Source organism: Phocoena sinus, chromosome 4 (assembly GCF_008692025.1).
Source record: "Phocoena sinus isolate mPhoSin1 chromosome 4, mPhoSin1.pri, whole genome shotgun sequence".
Classification (NCBI taxonomy): domain Eukaryota; kingdom Metazoa; phylum Chordata; class Mammalia; order Artiodactyla; family Phocoenidae; genus Phocoena; species Phocoena sinus.
The window spans coordinates 117,482,142-117,504,149 of record NC_045766.1 but is presented as its reverse complement, the minus strand read 5'-3'; the positions used below and the strand labels follow the sequence as shown (position 1 = coordinate 117,504,149).

General features: G+C 33.8%; 1 protein-coding gene and 1 long non-coding RNA gene across 2 annotated transcripts in view; both read right to left on the bottom strand.

The window, feature by feature from the left end:
- USP25 (ubiquitin specific peptidase 25) overlaps positions 1-22,008 on the bottom strand; it is a 148,321-nt gene that overhangs the window by 103,334 nt on the left and 22,979 nt on the right. The window contains 2 exon segments of the mRNA XM_032629440.1: positions 9,981-10,104; positions 21,248-21,392. Of these exon segments, the coding sequence (XP_032485331.1) occupies positions 9,981-10,104; positions 21,248-21,392 (269 nt within the window).
- Positions 3,866-7,749, bottom strand: LOC116752812. The gene is made up of 2 exons (XR_004349592.1): positions 6,982-7,749; positions 3,866-6,750 (listed from the first exon to the last, which is right to left on the bottom strand). It is a non-coding gene; the product is annotated as an uncharacterized LOC116752812 (long non-coding RNA).

Below are 22,008 nucleotides of genomic sequence, written 5' to 3'. Positions count from 1 at the left end.
CTCTAGACAATCCATCTGGGGAAGAAATATTTAAAACTAAATTTACTCAAGCGGAGGCTAGTTTTAAGAACATAGCTGTGGCAATGCCAACACATCAAGAGACATGCAGCCTATTTTTCTCAGAAAAAGGAAACTTCAAACACAAAAAGACAGCATTATGTAATAGGAAATATATTAAATTATATTTCAACAAATTAGAGGCTTAGTACCAGGGATACAGTACCTAGATAAGTTTTCTGAAAAGTCACTGTATTGAAATACATATTTACAATATAACATAATGACTATTTTTATAAGAATTACTTTGAATCAAGAAAACTAAAAATTGAAAAAAACTGTACTTTTATTCCTCTGACCATTAATTTCCTTTTCTATTATAAAAAGGGTAAAGTAAATTCTAGGGTTCCTTTCAGTTCTAGAGATCCATGATTCTACAAGAGCTAAATAAAGGGAGAGAATATTTATGTGTTCACTTCTTTACCCAAAAGTTTGCCTAGGGAGAAATCTACTGGAATAAATATCTACATTTCAGAATAATAAAAGATTAACCTCTTCAAAATAAATGCACTTACACAATACCTAAAATTATATCTAAAATATCTAAACACGGCTAAGAGTAATGCTACTTTGCTTAATGGTGTTCTTCTTACTCTTAAACATGTAACAACATGCTGGAAAACCCTAATCCTCACATATAAACTAACCATGCATTTTTGCCTGCTCAAGACATGTGTTACTTACTATTCTAAATAAGCATAAATAATAGCTAAATATGTTAACGCATTTTGTATTCATTACAAAACCTCAGCAAGAGTAAGTTTTTTCAACTTTTTTGGCTTCTTGAGAAGATCTCATTCATGCTACACTATTTTCCTCCTAAAGATTTTGCTCTATCAGATTAATGTCAAAATAATATAGCTATCTTAATTATGCAGAAAAAGTAAATTATTCTTTTGTCTCTAACCTTACAACATGACATTAGATACAATGTATTAGATTCCAAACTAGTATTACTTAAAATAACTTATATGAATGTAGGATAGAGTCTTCTTTGGGAATCAGTAAAACCACATACTGAAAAAAAGAAAGCAGAAAACATGATAGGGACTTCCCTGGTGGCACAGTGGTTAAGAATCCGCCTGCCAATGCAGGGGACACGGGTTCAAGCCCTGGTCTGGAAAGATCCCACATGCCACAGAGCAACTAAGCCCGCGAGCCACAACTACTGAGCCCGTATGCCACAACTACTGAAGCCCACACGCCTAGAGCCCGTGCTCCACAAGAGAAACCAACCACAATGAGAAGCCCGCACACCGCAACAAAGGTCCCTGCTCGCCACAACTAGAGAAAGCCTGTGTGTAGCAACAAACACCCGACGCAGCCATAAATTAATTAATTAAAAAATAAAACAACATGATACATTACAATGTAAAGATCAAAGTAAACTCACATATTTAAAAATAAACAGTATACACTTTTAAGAGTGGTCCAACATTAGCAGCAGTACTCTGCCCAAATATCAACTCTCCATGCAACCTCAGCCCATACAAGCTTTTTCTCTTAAACTATTGACCACTAAAAGGTAGCAGAACTCCTTGGAAGGTATTTAGTTAGATGAATTGGGGCATAAGAAAATCAGCATTTATCTAGAACATCCCACTCTTATCAGAAATAAGTTTTAAAGAAAATAAGGGGGAGGTAAGTCAAAGAGCCAACTTGAGAGAATTCCTACTGTTCAAGTTGTACAATTCAACATAATGTAATACAAGAATAAGAATAATCAACTGGAAAAATTAAATTTGTACAAGGCGACTACTTCAAAAGAGAAAAGCTAACACATGGTATACAAAAGGTAAATACAACACCAAAGTCTATTTTATAACAAGGTATATTTAATTATTTATTGACTTTTATAAATGGGAATGTTTTCATTTGAAAAGTTTGCTCCTTTTATAACATATGTATATCCAGAAGTATAAATAAAGGAACCTTAATTCTACATTGGTAATTAGAAATGAATGAACTAAAAAACAAGCAATGGATTCTGGGTGAAGTAGCAACAATAACACAAACAGGAAAGAAGAATTAGCACCAGCGGTCATATATAAGAGACAGAAGAGACATAAAGCAGTTGATTAGCACCAGTGGGCACGTACAATAACCATTAAAAAAGAGGATTCTACATTATATCCCAAAAGCATAAACTGATCAAAAGTGAAGGAGAACAAGGAGAACTACACTCATTCCTAAATCTTCAAGGTGGATGATACTCTACCATTACATATTTTTAAACTTCTAATTATAATAAAATACTAATTAGAAATAACCCTTTTCAATGCCAACACACCAGATCATTTGTATCATAATGACCAGGAAACGGGTCACACAGACAACAGTCATGGAAAACTTGAGAAGACCTGATTCCTATAAAATGTGCCGTCTACAAAAATTAAAGCCTAAAAATAAGTCACATGTACTCCAATAAAGAGGTTAAAAAAATAAATATTAAAAATTGAAAAAATAAAAATAAGTCACATGTAGTTAATAACAAAATGAAACTCAGCCTCAAGACCATATTGAGTAAAACTAAGTCTCCTGTTCCCCACAAGTGTCAACAACCCATCCCAAATCTACAATCTAGACTCCCCTGAGATAATGACATTCTTCTAATTCCAGATCTAGTTAAGATTACTAAAAACTAAAAACCAGAAAGTATTTCTTTAATGGTTCGATACAGTCAGTTCAGGTACCCTCCTCTTCAGCCCCCTCCCACCAAGAAAATACATCTCTCGATTTTCACATTGTATGAAAACATTAACGTGATAAGATAACATAAGCTTTTTAGTTCCCTTGCCTACTTTTGGGAGAATGTATGGCCTCAAATGTACTTTCTAGGACCAAGGAGCTTACCTGCACTTTTTGTTACAAGAGGAGGGAAAGAAAGTCAAGGATATAAACTGAAGATACCATCTCTCCAGCATTCCCATAAAACTTTTTACAGAGGTAAAATTACATACAAACTGTAATAACTGAGTAGAGCTTAAGACATACATGTTCACTGTTTCTCAAAGTGACCTAAAGATATAAAAATTTTTTAAAGTATCCATTTCTAAACCACATTTATTTTTGGTGGGTGGGTATACATACTTAAATGTATATAATTAAATATTCATATAACTCAATTCAGTCATATGGTAGAGATCATCATTCATTATAATAAAAGCATGAGTTTTAAAGAAGTAGATTTATTATAATATTCCTTAAGCATATGGTAATATGGTAGAATTATGGTACTAAAAATAGTAGATGAAAGAATGCCATGACTTTGTGATCTTCACTTAGAGCTTATAACACATTTAGTTTTTTAATCACCAAGGACTTACAACATGGCTCCAGTTAGGTTTCCTCCTACCACTTCCTCCTGGATCCTAAAAGACTTTATAAATACATTTATTACACTGCACAAAATTATTAATCAACCAGTCTCTCCCACCAGCAACCAGAGGATAGAAACATGGATTTGTTTCATCCCTAGAGCGTACATGATTAAAAAAAACAAAAACAAAAAACAGGGGCTAGGGCTTCCCTGGTGGCGCAGTGGTTGAGAGTCCGCCTGCTGATGCAGGGGACACGGGTTCGTGCCCCGGTCCGGGAAGATCCCACATGCCGCGGAGCAGCTGGGCCCGTGTGCAATGGCCGCTGAGCCTGCGCGTCCAGAGCCTGTGCTCCGCAATGGGAGAGGCCACAACAGTGAGAGGCCCGCGTACCACAAAAAAAAAAAAACAAAAAAAAAACCCAAAAATAAGACGGGCTAAACAAGTGTTTGAAGTAGATGGAAGATTAAAATATTAGATATTGCTATCTCTTTTTTTTTTTTTTTGGCAAAAGCCCAACCTCTAGCCCAAATATGAGCCCTCCATTCCCAAGCCCTTGTCCTTTGCTATAGTCCAGTCCTGGCATATTAATATAAGCTTTATATAAAGGCAAGTCCTCATAAGGGTTCCTTCCCTGGCCTTACCAAACAAAGTAAAGCCAATGACTCTACCCAGGCTTTAAAGTATAAAGTATGCCAATAGCTACATTTCAGATATTAAGGCTGTAAGTAGAGAGAGAGAATAAAAAAATAACACTGCAAATCTCAGAGCTCAGAAATAGCTTAGAACAAAATGTAGCATACTGAAAAAGGCAAGCCCAAAAGCCACAAATACCAACCCCAACTACAATCACCTTATCTTCTCAACACTAGTCATGACCATGGCATTCAACAATATAAAAAGATGACAAAATGTTTTGCTGTCTCTTTTCCTTCTACACACTATATTGAATGAATCTTTAAAGCACTTACTTATGGTGAGTGTTCATGTTCCTAGTAGAATTTTATTGTACTGATTTTGAGGGCTTTTTTTTTTGGCTTGTTTTCTTTTGTATTGTTATTTAAACTGCATTATAGAAAATATTCCACTTTGGATCATCTAAGTCTATTTCAAGCAAGCAACATACTCACTGGAAAACATGCATATCATTTAAGCTATACAGATCAACCAAAAAGAAAAGAAAAAAGAAAGTGGAAGGAAGGAAGGAAGAGAAGGAGGAAGGAAGGGAGGGAGGGAAGAAGGGAGGGAGGAAGAGACGAAGGGAGTATTCATCTTCTACAGTTCCTTAAAAAAAAATCTATTGGTATTTTGATTGTGATCACACTAAACCCATAAGTTAATTTAAGGAGAACTGACCAGTTTTACAGTATTCAGTCTTCCAATTTGTGAAACAGAATACATTTCCAATTACTTCCATATTTATTAATATGTCTCAGTGTTATTTAATAGTTTTCTTCTTAGAAGTTCTTGCACACTTATTAGATTTATTCCTGGTCTCTAATAGTTTTATGTGTTATAAATGGTAGCTTTTTAAATTTTCTCCTTATCATTCTTTCTTATACATAAAAACATAACCTTTTGTATACTGATTATCAACCAACAGGGCTAAATACATCTTTTCTTGGTAAGAGTATTTTATTGAGGTGATTTACATATAATAAGAAACACAAACCTTAAATGTATAGTTCAGTGAATAGTTTAAATGTATAGTTAAGTATGTATACCAATGAATACCACCCCGGCATGTAACCACCACCCAGACCAAGATATAGAAAATTTCTATTATTCCCCAAAATTCTGTCATGCCCTTTCCCAATCAATAGTGTCTCTCTAATTCTCAGATAATCACCAATCTGACTTCTACCACAATAAACTAGTTCTGCTTGTCCTTAAACATCACATAAATGGAATCACACAGCAGTTACTCTTTTGTGTCAAGTTTCTTTCACTCAACATGTTACTTTGTGGATTCCTCCACATTTTTTAAATTACCAGGAAAATGTTTTCCATTACATTGCTTAGTATTCCATGGTGTGAATATACAACCACTGTTAACTATTCTGCTCTTACAGATATTTGGTTGTTTACAGTTTTTAGTTATTATCAATAAAGGCACTATGTGCTTCTTTCTCAAGGGTCTATACCTAGAAGTAGAAATGTGGACTATGCTAAGTCCTAGCATAATATATGTTGAAATACACTAGAAATATCCAGTTTTCCAAAGTGGCTGTACCATTATACATTCTTACGAACAATATATGACACTTCCAATCGCTCTACATGCTTGCCAACATTTGATATTGTCAGTCTTTTTAATTTTAGCCATTGTGTTGGATATACAGTGGTGGCTGTTCTCCAATGAAGTGACTCATAAAACTTGTACCACAAAGATTACCACCACTGCTATAATCTATCATCATACCCAACATGGCAACTTGTCCACTTTTAACTTGTCGAACTTATTTTCATGTGTCTAACTGCTATGTAAATTTGTGTCATTTGTCACTTTCACTGGTACTATTTTTAGGATAATTCTACCTTTTTCCTCTGAGTAATTTTAAGATTTTCCCAGTCTTAAGTATTCTGGAGTGTCAATGTAATGAATTTATGTGTGGGTTTCTTTTCATTTTTCTGATTGGGATTTGCTGGCTCATGAAATTACAAGTTATCTCTTCACTTCTAAAAAGTTCTGTGATTATCACTTTAAATTTTGCCTCTGACTCACTCCCTCCTCTTCTTCTGTAACACCAATTAATGTATGTTAGACCTACTCATTTCATTCTCCGTGTCATTCAACCTTTCTCCATATTATTTAACTTTTTAGCTATCTGTTACACACTGGATAATTTCTTCTCATATAGCTTAGTCTACTAATACATTCTTCAGCTATTTCTAATCTGCTATTAAACCTGTGCTGTTTTTTCTTTTCCTTTTTTTTTTTAATTTAGTAATTCTTATTTTCATTTCTAGAAGATATTTTCACAGTACTTTTTCAAGTAGAGATTTATTGAATCATTAAAGTGACACAAATTTCAGCTGTACAACCATGGTACAACTTCTCAGGAGCAAATCTCATCCCCTCCAACAACATTCCTCATAGCTAAGGCAACTGTCTTTGTAGTATTATAGGGGTTTCAGAGGGGGGGATAGTTCTGATTTACCCTTATTTGTGAATATGTCATCCATTGACATAACTTTACGAGGGGAATGATTTCTTATTAAAACTTCCCACCTAATATAGACAATGGCCTTTAACTTCTTTTTCCCACATTCAACAAGGATATCAAAACTGAAATTCAAATTTATACACACAAGCAAATGTCATCATGTCAAAAAGTGACTTTCAGCATTCCGAACTTCCTTCTTTGGGTTCCACCTTTCACTTTTTTTTTTTTTTTTTTTTTTTTAATGCGTTACGCGGGCCTCTCACTGTTGTGGCCTCTCCCGTTGTGGAGCACAGGCTCCGGACGCGCAGGCTCAGCGGCCATGGCTCACGGGCCCAGCCGCCCCGCGGCATGTGGGATCTTCCCGGACCGGGGCACGAACCCGTGTCCCCTGCATCGGCAGGCGGACTCTCAACCACTGCGCCACCAGGGAAGCCCTCCACCTTTCACTTTGATTTAGTCTGATTATAGCCCTTACTATCTTAACAATTCTATAATACTTTGAAGAGACCTTAAAATATTTTACATCCAACAGAAACAACACATTCTGGTTGTCTCCACTAGAATATCTGTTTTAGTCTACCATGTTTCCTGAAACTGTTGAAGTTGTGCTCTTTGTAACAATTTTAACTAGAACCTAGCCCTACCTTCTACCCAACTTATTCAAAGTCATCTCATGAGGCAAGCCATTTTCACAACAAATATGCTAGACACAAACTAGCCACAATGCAGTTTATTAACAAATTTCTACTATCCATACTCTACTTGTTCCCTGTCTGTGCACTGATAACTAAGATAATTATAATAAATGCATCCAATCCTGACATTAAGAAGTAATTATATTAAGAAGTACACTTGTAAAATGTTTAACTTAAGAAATTTTACCATGAAATTTATGGGTGCCTGAACACAAGATGGTAAGATGTAAAAAGGTTTTATCTCATCTAGTTGTACACAATAATGCAGTATTCCAAATGTGTGAATTCATATTAAAGTATGTATACTGAAATACAACCATAGTCAAATGATTCTAGGATTTTACTTGGCAAGATTTTGTCATCTGAACTTACTAGGTAATGAAAAAATAAATTTACTTTTAAGCATAATATATAAATGTTTTCCTTAAAAAATTCACCATTTTCCCTTTTGAATTTAGAGTCTAAGCCTTAATAAAACTCACTGCAATGTTATATTTGTCAAATGCTTAACTAGAATTCTCATATTCCCTTATTTCTAATACAATATGATTTATAAATGTGCTTATTTACTGAATGTTGCAGTTAACTTTTTTTGTTAACTATATATTATAAAATCTATGCACATCAAGGATAAAATTACATTTTGCAACAGTAAATTATTTTTTTTTTACTTCTGAGTATAATTTTACATAAAATTTTGTTATATTATACTATACCAATTTTCTGCAATGTTATCTACAATAAAAATACTTGCAAAGTATTTACTATTTTAAGAGTATACTAAAATTAAAAGATCAAGGGAAAAAAAGGGCATTAACTTAAAGAGTTTTTTTTTCCATTTGGACAAAAATTAGTATCTTAAAGAATATATAACATATATTGTACGTAATAGAGATTAGGAATAATCTAAATTTCTTAACTTTTATTTATTTATTTTTACTGATTATCTAATTATGTTATTTTAATTAGAAAACACAGGATACAAAACTACTGACACTACTTGGTATATAATCCTCCAGACTTTTTTCTATTTATATACTAATATAAATTAATATATATAACAATATATATACATTTAAAAATATTTGTATCATAGTATATATTCTATTTTATAATCTCTTTTTCACATACTAGATTATCATTCCCCTTAAATATGAATTGCAACTGCTGTATTTCATGTTTAAAATATTTCTCATAAAGCTTAAGTATTTTCAAATTTTATAATTATTCAAGACAAATATTTCATTCCAATTCATTTTTATAAGACAAAATCTAACTTTATAATTTCTCCAAATCCTTCAAAAAATAAGCCTAAATAAAATGTCTAAAAATAGCACATGTACTTTTGGTTTTCATTTAAAATTACTGGTATTAAATGATATTAGCCACAACTAAAGAGGATAATGAATTTTAATTAAGGCTTGCCATCTTGATATCTTATTATATAAAGCAGTTTCCAAAGTAACAAAGACATTAAAAAGTATTACTACAAAAAATTATGTGCCTTTGCTAAACATAGCATTTTGAGGCATCTCCTACGGTAATCTCAGATTACTCAGAAAGAAATGTACTATTAATATTGTGCCAAGGGAAATTATCTAAGAAAGCTGGTACATTCTGCTACCAAACAACTCTGTTAACAGGGGAAAAGAACATTGGAGCCATAAGACCCATCTTAGCTGTGTACCTTTGGAAAATCATTTAACCTCTTAAAAGACAAATTTCTTCTTCAGTAAGATAAACTTACCGTTGGGTCCAAAGAGTTGTTTAGAAGATTATGTTTAGTTATAATTTAAAGTTTTATTTTTTAAATCAAACTTATTTAATCCTTTGGTGGATCAAATTTTTTCAAACTAAAAAGTTTTGGTAATTAAATCAAAATATGCATTCCAGGGCTTCCCTGGTGGCGCAGTGGTTGAGAGTCCGCCTGCCGATGCAGGGGACGCAGATTCGTGCCCCCGTCTGCAAAGATCCCACATGCCGCAGAGCGGCTGGGCCCGTGAGCCATGGCCGCTGAGCCTACGCGTCCGGAGCCTGTGCCCCGCAACGGGAGAGGCCACAACAGTGAGAGGCCCGCGTACCACAAAAAAAAAAAAAAAAAAAAAAAAAAAGCATTCCATCACACATCTTGGAATCTTATTTCTTAAAAAAAAAAAAAAAAAAAAACCTATAAATATACTATCATATTATAGATCAGAAGTTGGCAAACTATGGCCCATGGGCCAAATCCAGCTGGCCCTCTGTTTTTGTAAATCGAGATTTACTGGAACACAGCCATACTCATTAAATTATGCATTATCGATGGCTGCTTTTACACTACAACACTTGAGTTGAGCAACTGCAAGAGAAACCAGATGGCTGACAAAGCCTAAAATATTTACCACTGGCACGTTACAGAAAAAAGTTTGTTGACCCTGGCCATAAATGACTATAAATTGAATTGGACAATGTATCCAAAAGGAATTAGGGGAAGAAAGAAAAAAATCAAAGAAATATTAAAATATATACCTAAATTTAATGCCCCACAATGCCACTCCAAAATCCTAAAAACAATCTAAGTTTCAAATGCAATTGGATCTAGAATAAGAAAATCTGGGTTACATAAAATATAAAAACAATACTAAGTTTATTAATAGTTTATTTAGAATTGCAAAGTATATCTTTGTGCCTCTTCGAATTAAAGTCAATTATTATTCCTATTATAAATAGTATTTATATCTACTTTATACAAATTATATTTTTACCTGCTAATGGCTTGCTCCTCATCAGTTATTCCAGTCTCCCTGAATGCCCTGTTTGATTCCGCCAAACTCAAGGCAATTGCTCTCTGAAGATCATCTTTATCATCTCCAGTGAGATCAATCACATCTGAAAAGCAAAACTATCTTTCTCAAAATTAAAAGTCAAACAAAATGAAAGGTAATTCTTATAACGGAGATTTTATACCCAATATACCCTTTCCAATCAAAGTCAGCACCAACTTAATTCTGTATAAGAGCCTCTCTGAAGAGAATGCAAACACTTTTTAAATTGGTTATACTTTGAAATTTAATGTTCTTCTCTATAAAATATACCTAAAGCAATTAAGAGTATAAATATTTTTCATTACAGAGGAATCTCAATATTTACTATGAAGTCTCTGATTAAAAGCTAATAAGCAGAAAGACTGCTAAAAACAGGTTCTTTAACAACAAAAACTGAATCCAACATAATTAAACATTTATATTTACGCTTTCTGAAGTCAACCCAAATACACAAACATTACAGTCGGCTATACTACCTAGACATTTATTAAAGTATAATAATTAAATGAGCTCTCAAAAGCTAAGTTTCAGAAACTAATTGACCATATATATCTATGTTTATATACACTTTTAAAGTCTGGATGAATGTATGAAGCTGTTAACAGTGGTTAATTTTGATGAGGAGGGTTATGGGGAGAAGGAAGTATAAGGATCCTTCACTTTCTATTTAATGTTCTATGCACTCCTTTTAATTAAAAAAAAAGTTTTCATTTCACAAAAAAGAAAAATATGCAAGTAAATGACAGGTTTTCTTTTGTTAGAATAAAATAAAGTAGTCTAGATGCTGTAAGTGTTCTTCTTCCAAAGAATAAAGTCTACAACTATTACCACATTCAAAAAAACTGATTTTTAATCCAATTTCCCAAAATACATCAATTTATTTCCTTACCTCAAAAGATGTCAATTATACTCCTATTATCATTTAAACAATGACAGACCATAACATGTTACTAAGTAGGATATTACAAAATAATGGGATGAGAAAGAGAAAGAAGTATAGCTGTCAATACCTTATCTTTGCATAGTTGGGATTATGCTGGTTGGTATCCTGGACAAGTTTTATAATCACTTTGTTTATTTGTATTCGAGACATGTTAAAATTAATTTTTTTCTTTGTAATCTTAGAATATTATAAGAGAGAAACAAACAAAAGGGTTGGGGATGGGAGATAAAGTGTCTTCATTTTACCATCTGGCTACAGGGTTATATATAACTACTAGAAAAAAAATATTTTGCACTTAATAAAAAATAAAGTATATTGATAGTTTCAAAAGTCTACTTCTATTGTTATATACACTTTTTTCTCCAAACAGCAGCTTATGAGAATATTAAAAACAACAGTTGGCCACGGAAGATTTTTTTAATGTTCTTAGAGAGTATAACAAAACCTCACAAAAATGCAGTAAGTAAGGTCCAAAAAACTCAGTCAAGTAAAACGTGGAACAGAGTTATAGAGCAAGTGAAATGATGGAGCATGCATACGTACGTCAGCAGGCCAAAGGTTTCCTAATTCTGGTTTACAAATTCCGAGTCCACCAAACCACAGCTGTAGATGGATATCACCTGGGTGTAGTCATTCAGTCCAGCTGAAATATTGATAAAGAAGCTAGGACTGGAGAGGCATGAAGTGGCCTCATAAGAATGAGAACTATCATGATCATTAAATGATGACTAGAACTTGGGTGAGTAAAGAGAGAATAATGGAGGTAAAGAAAATAAACCTGAAAATCACAAAGAAGCAGTTTTGGGGACACGATCAATTAGCCCTCAGACTCCAATCTCTCATCCTCCTTGTGTGCCTTCTACAACTACAGAAGCTGAAAAGATTAAAACCTATTTTCCTGATTCACCTGCAGTTATGGTTCTGGATAAAATTTAGGTTCCACCAATCGGATGCATCAGCATGAGATTTGGAAGGCAGACTTGAGGGGGGAAGCCACTATCCTGCTGCTTTTGGCTGTTTTTCTCCAGCATGACTGAAGAAATGTGGGCTGTTCCACAGTAGCAATCCAGTATCCAATTTACAGCTTCAGGTATGTCAAGAGATAGAGTAGAAGTGGTAACCAGACTCTGCACTCCAATGCCCAGGCACAGCTCAGTGGCAGTTACCTAATCCTGGCTGCTTGTTCCCTGGGCAGTAGCTATAGAGATATGTACGCTCTTGAACCCTGTAGTCCCAAAGGCAGTCTCCTGATTCACTATCTTCCTGACTGTGGCAGACGGAATGGCTTCCCTGGCTGGCCAGTCCTGCAAGAATCTAGGAGTCATTTCAGAAAGCTGAGCTAGAGATCCTTCCTCCATTGCTTCCACTGATTTTTTTAAGAACCTAGTTCCCTGTATTAAATTTCTTCTTTGGAACTATCTAGAGTGTTTACTGTTTCATGACTGACAAGTAAACCAAACTGGCTAGAGCAGAACTCACCTAGAAATGGCAACAAGTTATACTTAGAACTTTTCACAATTTGGCAATCGTAACTCAAGCAACACAAAAGCAAAAAACTAGGCAAGATGCTTTTAACCCTATTTCATAAATGAGATAATGAAGTTGCAAGAAATGAAGTCTAATAGTATAAGAATAAAGAATGATACACAGGCTTCAACTTTAAGTCTTCAAATTATTAAGTCCAGTGGTCTTTCCTCCATACTAGCAGTATCCAAGTGTAATCCATGGATCCTTGGGATCCCCAATGACCCTATGAAGGAAGGGGTTCCTTAAATAAAAAATACTCTCATAATAATACTAAGATGTTATTTGCCTTTCCTACTGGGGTCACATTTGCAGTGATTATGCAAAACAACAGTGCATAAAACCACAGCATCTTAGCACAAATCAAGGCAGTAGCATCAAGTTAATTATATTACAACTATGCACACCCATTATTCAAAAAAAAAAAAAAAAAGCCAGTCTCTCTTAAATTCTTCATAAAATGAGGTAACTAATTTTATTAAATCTCAAACATTGTTTTACATGTTCTTTTAATTCTATGTGACAAAATAGAAAGCATGCATAGTACTTCTGCTGTATATCCAAAGTATTCTGTTGGTAAAGAAAAACACTAGAACACTGCTTGAGTTGCAAGCTGAACTGATTTTTTTTTCATGGAGCACTATTTTTACTTGAAAGAACAAGTGACAAACTACAAACTATGATTATTCAGACATCAGTATTTGGCAGACATTTTCTGAAAAATAAAGTGAGCCTGTCACTTGAAGAACAAATGAAGAGTATTTGTTGCCAATGATTAGCATGGAATTTTCAAGCAAAAACTGAAACTTCAGAAAACTTGTTTCTACCACTATGAGCTTGACATCTTCCCAATACTTAAAAGGCTTTTCTGGTGAAATCGAGTGATATTAACAATTTCTATTTGTTTTATAATGTAGACTTTCTTCCAACATTTGGAAGGAAACCTTTTCCAAATTACCAATGCGCTGTGTTATTAAATCATGCATGGATAAACAATCCATTCAAAGAGCAAGATAAGACACTAGGAGCATCTTTTGTTCTAATATTTGGTCTCTGACACAGTTCCTGACAGAGTTCCTATATCACTGGGCATTTCCTAGCTTGACAGGAACATATTTTGCTCTAAGGAGCTGACTCTGGGGGGTTCCTAAATAGCTTCAGGATGGGCCACTGGTCATCAGAAAGACTAAGCCATGATGAGAAGCTTGGAACTTTGAGCCCTACCTCCCATCCTCCAGGGAGACATAAGGACTGGAGATTAAGTTAATAATCGATCAGGCCTACCTGATGAAACCTCCATAAAAATCCCTAAAATACAAGGTTTGGGGAGCTTCCAGGTTGGTGAACATATCTACATGTTAGGAGGGTGGTGCACCCCAACTCCACATAACAGAAACTCCTGGCTTGGGACCCTTCCAGACCTTGCTCTATATACCTCTCCATCTGGCTGTACATACTTTATCATAGCCTTTATTATATAATAAACCAGTAAAAGTAAGTGTTTCCCTGAGTTATGAGCCATTATAGCAAATGATCAAACTTGAGGGGGTCTTGAGAACCCCAATTTGTTGTAGCCAAGTCAGACAGAATGTGGGTAACCTGGGGACCCACTACTTGTCATTGGTGTCTAAGGTAGGGGCAATCTTATGGGACTGAGCATTTAGCCTGTGGGGTCTGATGCTAACTCCAGGTAGATGGTATCAGAATTGTAGAACACCCAGCTGGTGTTGGAGAACTGGTCGTGTGTGGGGGGAAAAAACTCACATATCTGGTGTCAGAAGTATTATAAGTATGAGCAGAGGAAGAAACAAGCAATTATAGTCTTTAGCGCTAGAAAGGTTAGCTGACCACAGACTATCAGTTCTTAACTGAAAAGCTGGGACTTGTTCCTTTAAGTGATGGAGAAGGTTTATTTATTATTTGTAGTTTCACTATAATTACAATAATTTTCTCCATGATGTTCCCATTACTTCATAAAGCTTCTTCTTTCTGTAGGTCATTTTAGAACAATACAGAAATCTTGAATTATTATAATCTACTCACATACCAAATACATATGATTTTAAGAACAGATATTAAGAAAATAAAACTTTATTTTAATAGAATGGTTAATCCTAAATTTATTTTTCTGGAGTTTAATAGAATGATTTCTGTAAAATATGTAATAAACTATCAATTTCACAATGAAAAATAGCCCTCTGTGATTTTCTTATGTGTTTATTCAAAAAGGAATAGAGAATAAGCTTAGCAGTAAACAATTTCTAATTGGCAAAAGTCAACTATAAAAACTTAGCCTTTGTAAAAATTCCATCCAAATACCAAAGTACTGTGAATACTTTTCTGTCAATGCCAAGGGAGGACCTTGGTAAAACACCAAACTTTGTTTGAACCAATCCTCCCTCCAGTATTAGTATTAGCATTAGTGTGAACAGAATTCAAGGGCACAAGTGTGTTAGTGTCAGCTGAATAACACTGCAGAAAATCACGTTACAAAAGCCTATGAACAGTAATCTACAACATTTCAAGATAGACCAAAATAAAACATTTTTTCCTGTAAAGTCAGAAATATATATACCAAAACATAACATCCACCCCAATAAATCTTCCACTCTCCAAAAACTTACACACCAACTACCAAACATTTCTCTGCTAACTCCAAAACACAGAAAGTCATCAACTTAACAATAAATTAGACTTCAAATGTATGAATTGTTTATCACTCATTTTTTCCTCATGAAAATGGTATATAAAATGACATGAGGCTTCCAAGTTAGTTCACAAGAGCCAATTTAGCCCATAATCAATTGAATATATGCAAAGATTTTTATTTTAGAAAAAAATAGTTCTTTCATTATTTTCCTTACCTACATAAGGCTAAACCTAGGGGAAACATGTTTTTATTTTTAATAAGCCAAGCTTATATTTACCACCAGCAAAGATTTCTAGGCAGGGGAGTGATATGAGTAGAAATAACTGTTTTGGGAGTTAGAGAAGTTAAAAGTGCTGAACAAGAGTTTGAGAAGAGTTGTAATAAGAGTAGGTACCAGAGCAGAAAAAATCTCTGGCCCACCAAAAGGACAGGGATACCCTTAAGAGTAAAAAGCAAATATGAAGAAAGAGATGGTCAGCCGACTGGAAATGAGAAAAATACCATTCTCACTCTCACTCTGCTTCAACCACGGTTGTTGTCCTCACCATTCACCTCCTGAGCCAAAAACATACTCCTACCTCAAGACCCCAGCCTGGGACACACCTCCCTAAGACATCCTTGAGGTTCACACCTTCACTTCCTCAGGTCTCTGTATAAATGAGACATTTCCCAACCAACCTTCCATCTAAAATAGCATACCCCATGTCTGAACTACAACCTCATCCCTGCCGGCCTCTGTCCCTCTACCCTGCTCTATTGTTCTTCATGAACTTACTATTATCTGACAATACTTATTTATTGTTTACTGTCTGTCTTCCCCCTATGTAAACGGAGACACTTTTTGATTTTTTAATGGCCTAAAAGCCTGACACATATTAGACAATCAATAAATATTTGTTAAGCAAATAAAGGTTAATATCTAGACTATGGAATAGAAATAAAAATTAATGAGTCATCTCCACAGTGGCACTAGTTAGAATACTTGAGAATATATACCTTATCCAAAATTTTTTCTAGTAAAAGGACAAGTAGCATAATAAAGTATCACGTTAAAAGAATATTTAAAATCAAGAAGACAAAAGCAATGTAAATTGTGTTGCTCATCCCACTCTCCCATTCTCCCCTGCCGTCAGTCAGTCCTCTTAAGATGTTCCTACTTTTCCAATCCTCTCATTGCTAAACTCACATTCTCCAAAACAGTGACGTCCAATAGAACTTTCCGTGATGATGGAAATGTACTATTATCCGTACTGTCCAGTAAGGTAGCCACTAGTCACATATGACTACTATTGACCATTTTAACTGTATCTATGGCAATGGAAAAAACTGAGTTTCAGTATTACTTAACTTTATGTTTAAAGTTAAGTCTCCACATGTAACTATTGGCAACTGTATTGAACAGCTCAGCTCTAAATGGTCTTGCTCTGTTTTTAATAATAGCTGCTAAATTTATAATGGCAGCATTACTAAGTAAGGAAAGTAATACTAAAGGAGCCATTCTTGATTTTTGTCATCTGTTTTACTGTGTTTTCCAACTTGGAAAAAAATTAAAAGTTAACATTCTATATTAGTCAACAAAAAGTGCAAAGGCCCATGGCTATCATTCTGTCCTAAAGTTAAAGAAAATTCATAAAGTTATACAAGTAACTCTACAGTGTATGTCTAATATAGAATGTAAGTCTAATTGCATCCAATCAGTTACAAGTAATTTTCGTACCATTGTAGCATCTCATTTTTAAGCTTAACATTGACTTCTGGTGAATCATCAAAATAGTTTTATGCATTAGAAATCTCTACAGAAAGAGATTTAACTTCCATTCCACTAATTTTTTTTTTCTATCTGCAGATGCTTGTTTAACAAATTTGGTGAATGGGAAAAATATCAGTATTCAATTAATAAAATCCTAAACTGTTTAACATAAGTGATTTGCCCTCAGCAGGGGTGAGAGCACTAGACTGGGATCTATTTATCATTTGTGCTTTAAATCACTTTTAGGCTAGCCAAGCAATATGACCAAGATTAGAGTTCTAGGACAGAACTTCAACATTTTTCTTTCTATGCAATCCTTACCAAATAATTCAAGTTCTTTTGGAGGATAAAAAAAAAAACACAGTGTGTCTTAAAAAAAAAAAATAGTGATTTTAAATTTGTGAAGAGTCTACCACTTAACACTCACTCCAATGTGTTATACTAGTTTCTCTAAAACTTAAGCCAATATGCGGCATTATTTTCTGTGTTAAAATTACCTACCCAAATCCCTCTTATCTTTTGATCCATACTTTGATTGCTCAATTGTAGCACATCTCGTTCTGGCGGGTATATACCATTTTTTTCCCGTTTTAAAAAAGTTCAAAAGAATTTAATGATCATGAAAGAAAGAATATTATTATTTGATTTCAAATTGGGCAAAAGCCTTATATGGCCATGTCTATGACAGAGTTTGCCATGACACAAAGACTTCACACAATCTCTTCTCTGATTATTAAATACACCTATGATATCTCTATATCTTGCATTGTTTCCTAGTTCTCTTTGCATTTTTAACTTCAAAACTCCTAACACAGTAATTTTATTTCTCATTTAAGCGAGAGGTAGGAGGCATTCATTTGACAATTCACAATATCTAATCTAGACAGGAGATGTAAGTAATTTAAAAAGGTGCCTCAAATTTTTGCTAACAGTACTACAAAATGGTTTGGGTCTTTTCCCAGAATTCAACAGAGTGTTATATTACAGTATGGAATGTTACCAAAGCAATACTTCTTAATTCCTTACTATGCAGAGTACAAGCTTTCCTTGAAATGTTTCCTTTTTTCTCTCAAAAATGAAAGGTAAAAATACACTGAGAAGGCCAACAATTGAAAATGTAATTACTCCTTCAATATTAAAGCTCACAAATATATGCTCTCCTAATCAAGTGACATAATTTGCTTTCTCTTCTGATATACTTGGGTATATGAAAATTTCCCAGCAACCCCAGAAGTGGCTTCTATGGGATATTAGTTTGAAAGCTAAATTTTTCTAGTCATCAAAAAAACATGTATTTTTAGATCTTCTAAAAGAGACCTTCAGTTATAAGCTATATTCTAGCTTATAACAATAAAGAACCATTATATATTTAGCATTAGAGACTTTGATCTCAAAATATAGATGTTTTGTCAACACTACAACAGATGACACACTTAAAGTTAGCAAGGCTTTGTTTATGCTTTAGCCTGGTTGTAACAGACTTTATACTTAAAAAAAAAAAAAGAAATTGAAAAAATAAAAACCCTTACCATATTTGCAAGAATTAAGTTCGACTATGGTCAATTTTCAAGTAACAGTGATTTTCACATAAAATTGAGAAAATGCTCAAAAAGGGTTTTATATCTAGAACAATCCCTTGAAAACTTCCTCACACTCTGATCACTCTAATACTCCACACTCCTTCAGCACTTACAGAGTATTCCCCAAGAGGCCTGCGTTTGAATATATATATTCATTTATAATTATTTCCTATCCTTCCCACGTTTTACCACCCCATCCAAGAATTAAAAATACACAGAGATTTCATTTCTACTCAGCAATTACAGCATAGTAATTTAAAGAATCTGCTGAATGCATGACATCTACTTACTTTCTCAGTTTTAAACCTTGTAACACTTGGTATTATACAAGTGTCATAACACTTGTAGTATTATTATGACACTACTAAATTTAAATGCTGAACAAAGACTATTTCCTAAAGGCAGCTGTACTTCTTAGAACTTTATGAAAGGTGGTACAAATCTGTTAAATAGAAAATAACTATTGTCACCTCATCAGCTATATTTTTCTGTTTAATACTAATACTATTATAATACAATCACCCCACTATATTTCTACAAGTTTTTTTCTCAATAATCTCAAACCAACTTTATGAATGCACTATCCAAATATTCAATTATTAAATATGAATTAGCATCCTGGTTAGGACAGCTCATTTTATCAATAAAGAAACCACAACAACGAGCAATTTGCTCAATAAGATAATCAGTAAGATGAAACCAGAAACTCCATCTCTCTACCATTTCTTTCAAGTGGAATATGAAAGTACTTAGTGCATATTTTCCGAGAGCTACACACATACACACAAAAAACTTTTTTCAATTATCAACAAATGGGACACATGCTTTCTGAAATCAGGCTGCTTCCTCCCTAAGAGCACCTATTCAAATCTCTCTTTTTGTCCACAACATTTTCACTATTCCTTGTCAAAAGTCTTGAACAGGTGTTAATATGTGACTTAAACAATATTTTCTAAATTTCACACAGCAAATAAGACATCATCTTTAATGACAGTCTTATAATCCTAATTCTCCCCTGCAAATCTATATATGCTGCCCCACGTCTCAAAGTCTACCATCTATATTGAGTTCACAGCTATCATTCTAAAATCTTTCCATCCTTTCAACCAGAACACTGAACCATGTTTACTCAGTTTTGTCTCCTTCATTTTAACGAGCTGTCTTCAGTCAAAATCTTTTTTTCTTTTTCTACCTAATTTCATTTTCCTCCCAAGTCTCAGAACCTTGAAAGATATGTTATTCTCACATACTAATTCCTCCTCTATTTATACCACTTCTCTTTTTTCCAACTACTTATAACAAGTTTCTCAACCCTGTTCAAGAGAACTTTCATTGGTTTCAAAACAGCTTTTTTACACATATTATCAAAAACAACTCAACAAACACTTTTTGAGAAACAATAACATCCTATTATAATGGTGGGACTACCAATGGTCTCTTTTAAGTTTAGTTTAGTTTGGTAAGCAATAAAGGCACAGCAAATAATTTCAAAATAGCACAGTACTCGTTAAGACAGAAGTATGCTCTGGGTGTCAGAAAAGCCCTTGGTTCACTCTAGGGGCTAGAGGAAACATTCTAGAGCCAGCAGCTCTTAAGCTATGTCTTATAACATCAGAAGAAATTAGGCTAGGGATAAAGGCTGGAGGGGATTCCAGACAGAAGGAACAACAAGTGTAAAGACAGAAGAAATTAAATAGCACTGGGTGAATGAGAACTTCCGATCTATTCTGCATTATCACAGCGTAAAGTGAGAGGAGGAAAAGAGTAGAAAATGAAGGTAGAGATGTAGATAGGGGCCAAACCACACTTTGTCTTGAACTTGGACACAGCAACTGAGTCTGTCTTACATACATAAAGCTTCTCCCATCACCTATTACATGTGTGAGATAGGAGTATCCTAGCTTTGGCTGACATAAGACCATTTTTGGAGGAAAAACACTAAGATTACCTTGAAATTTTGAAATTAAAATATTTTATAAATGAACATTAAATAGCATTTAATGTCAATCAATAGTTATAAACATCTATGTGAATGGGATCTTCCTGGTTGTTTCCTAACTTTGAGAAAGTCTATAAAACAAAATCAAAAATTCTCTTTAAGTACGAGTTAGTAATCAAACTTCTCAAATCCAGAATGCACAGAAATACCTACATTTTATATAATGCAGTTATTACACCATAATGAGACAAGCATAAATTATTCACATTATAAAGAAAAATTAGAGTCCCGTGTAAAATTTTCCATATGTATGTATGTGTATTTATTTATTTTGTTATGTTGTAGTAAGCCTTCTTCCAAGATCTTTATTCTGGAGAGGGGTTGGAGTTAAGGGAAGGAAAATTCTGTTAAACAGTAAATCTGTCAGTAATTAGAAACAATACTTTATCTTCAAAAATAATACTAAGATCTCTACCAACACTTAACATCAATAAAACAAATGACTGTGCCCCATTTAAAATTCCAGAAACTTTTGTTTCTTTAATGAGTAAGACCTTTAGATGTTCCATATTTCAAAACAATAAATACAATATGAAATGTTTTATAAAAGGATATACAACTTAAATATAATCTTTTACTCCTAAACTGAAAACAAATATAGCAGCTAATAAAAACATATGCGCCTTTCCACTACACCAAAAAGAACCAAAGCTGAAGTTGTTCCGTTTTTGTTCTTCACCTCTGTTTAAACAAAACACAGCTCCAAGAAAATTTTCTCATTACATTTTAATTAAAATATTAAGAAAGAGAAGTACACTTACTCGTATCTGCTTGGCTTCCCACACTGATGTATCTATCATTGCCAGGTAACGCTGTTTGGTAGTAAGTTGTCTCCTCCTGCTGAGGGGTCTTAGCATTCTTCGCAGTAAGGAAAGCCACTGCTAGTTCCAAGTTTCCGTTACTATCCTTCAAATATTAAGAACAGAACATCAAATCTTTTGGAATAACTCTATACATTCTCATATGATTATGTAATTTTCTCCATAACAACTAATACTAATAGTAAAAATCATTTTCAGATTTAAAATTATTCTATGTGATTCTTAATTTTACAGTATAAATTCACTGTAAACAAAGTAGACTATAGTAATTCCTTTTTCTACTAATTAAAACTACTAATATAATGTAAAATCAATTCTATAACTAATTATCCAATCATAACTTACACTCCTAAACAAATGAACAAACTAAAAAATGTTTTCTGGAACTGACCACATAAAAGGGTGAAAAATAAATATTTAAAATAGTACTTCAGCAAACAAGGACAATAAAAGATATTCCCTTTAGTATGTATGCTGAATGCCTACCTAGAGGCAAACTAACAAGCAAATATCAAAGACTCATAAGAAGAAAACAGCAAAATGGTCTGAAGCTTGAGAGAGAGACACACAGAACTCCTAGAAATACTCAATACTATCAAGATGAAAATCCTACCCAAATTAAATATATAAATTGTATGTAGTTCTCATCAAAAGTATACCTGGACACTTTGTTATAAAGCAGAAACTAACACATCATTGTA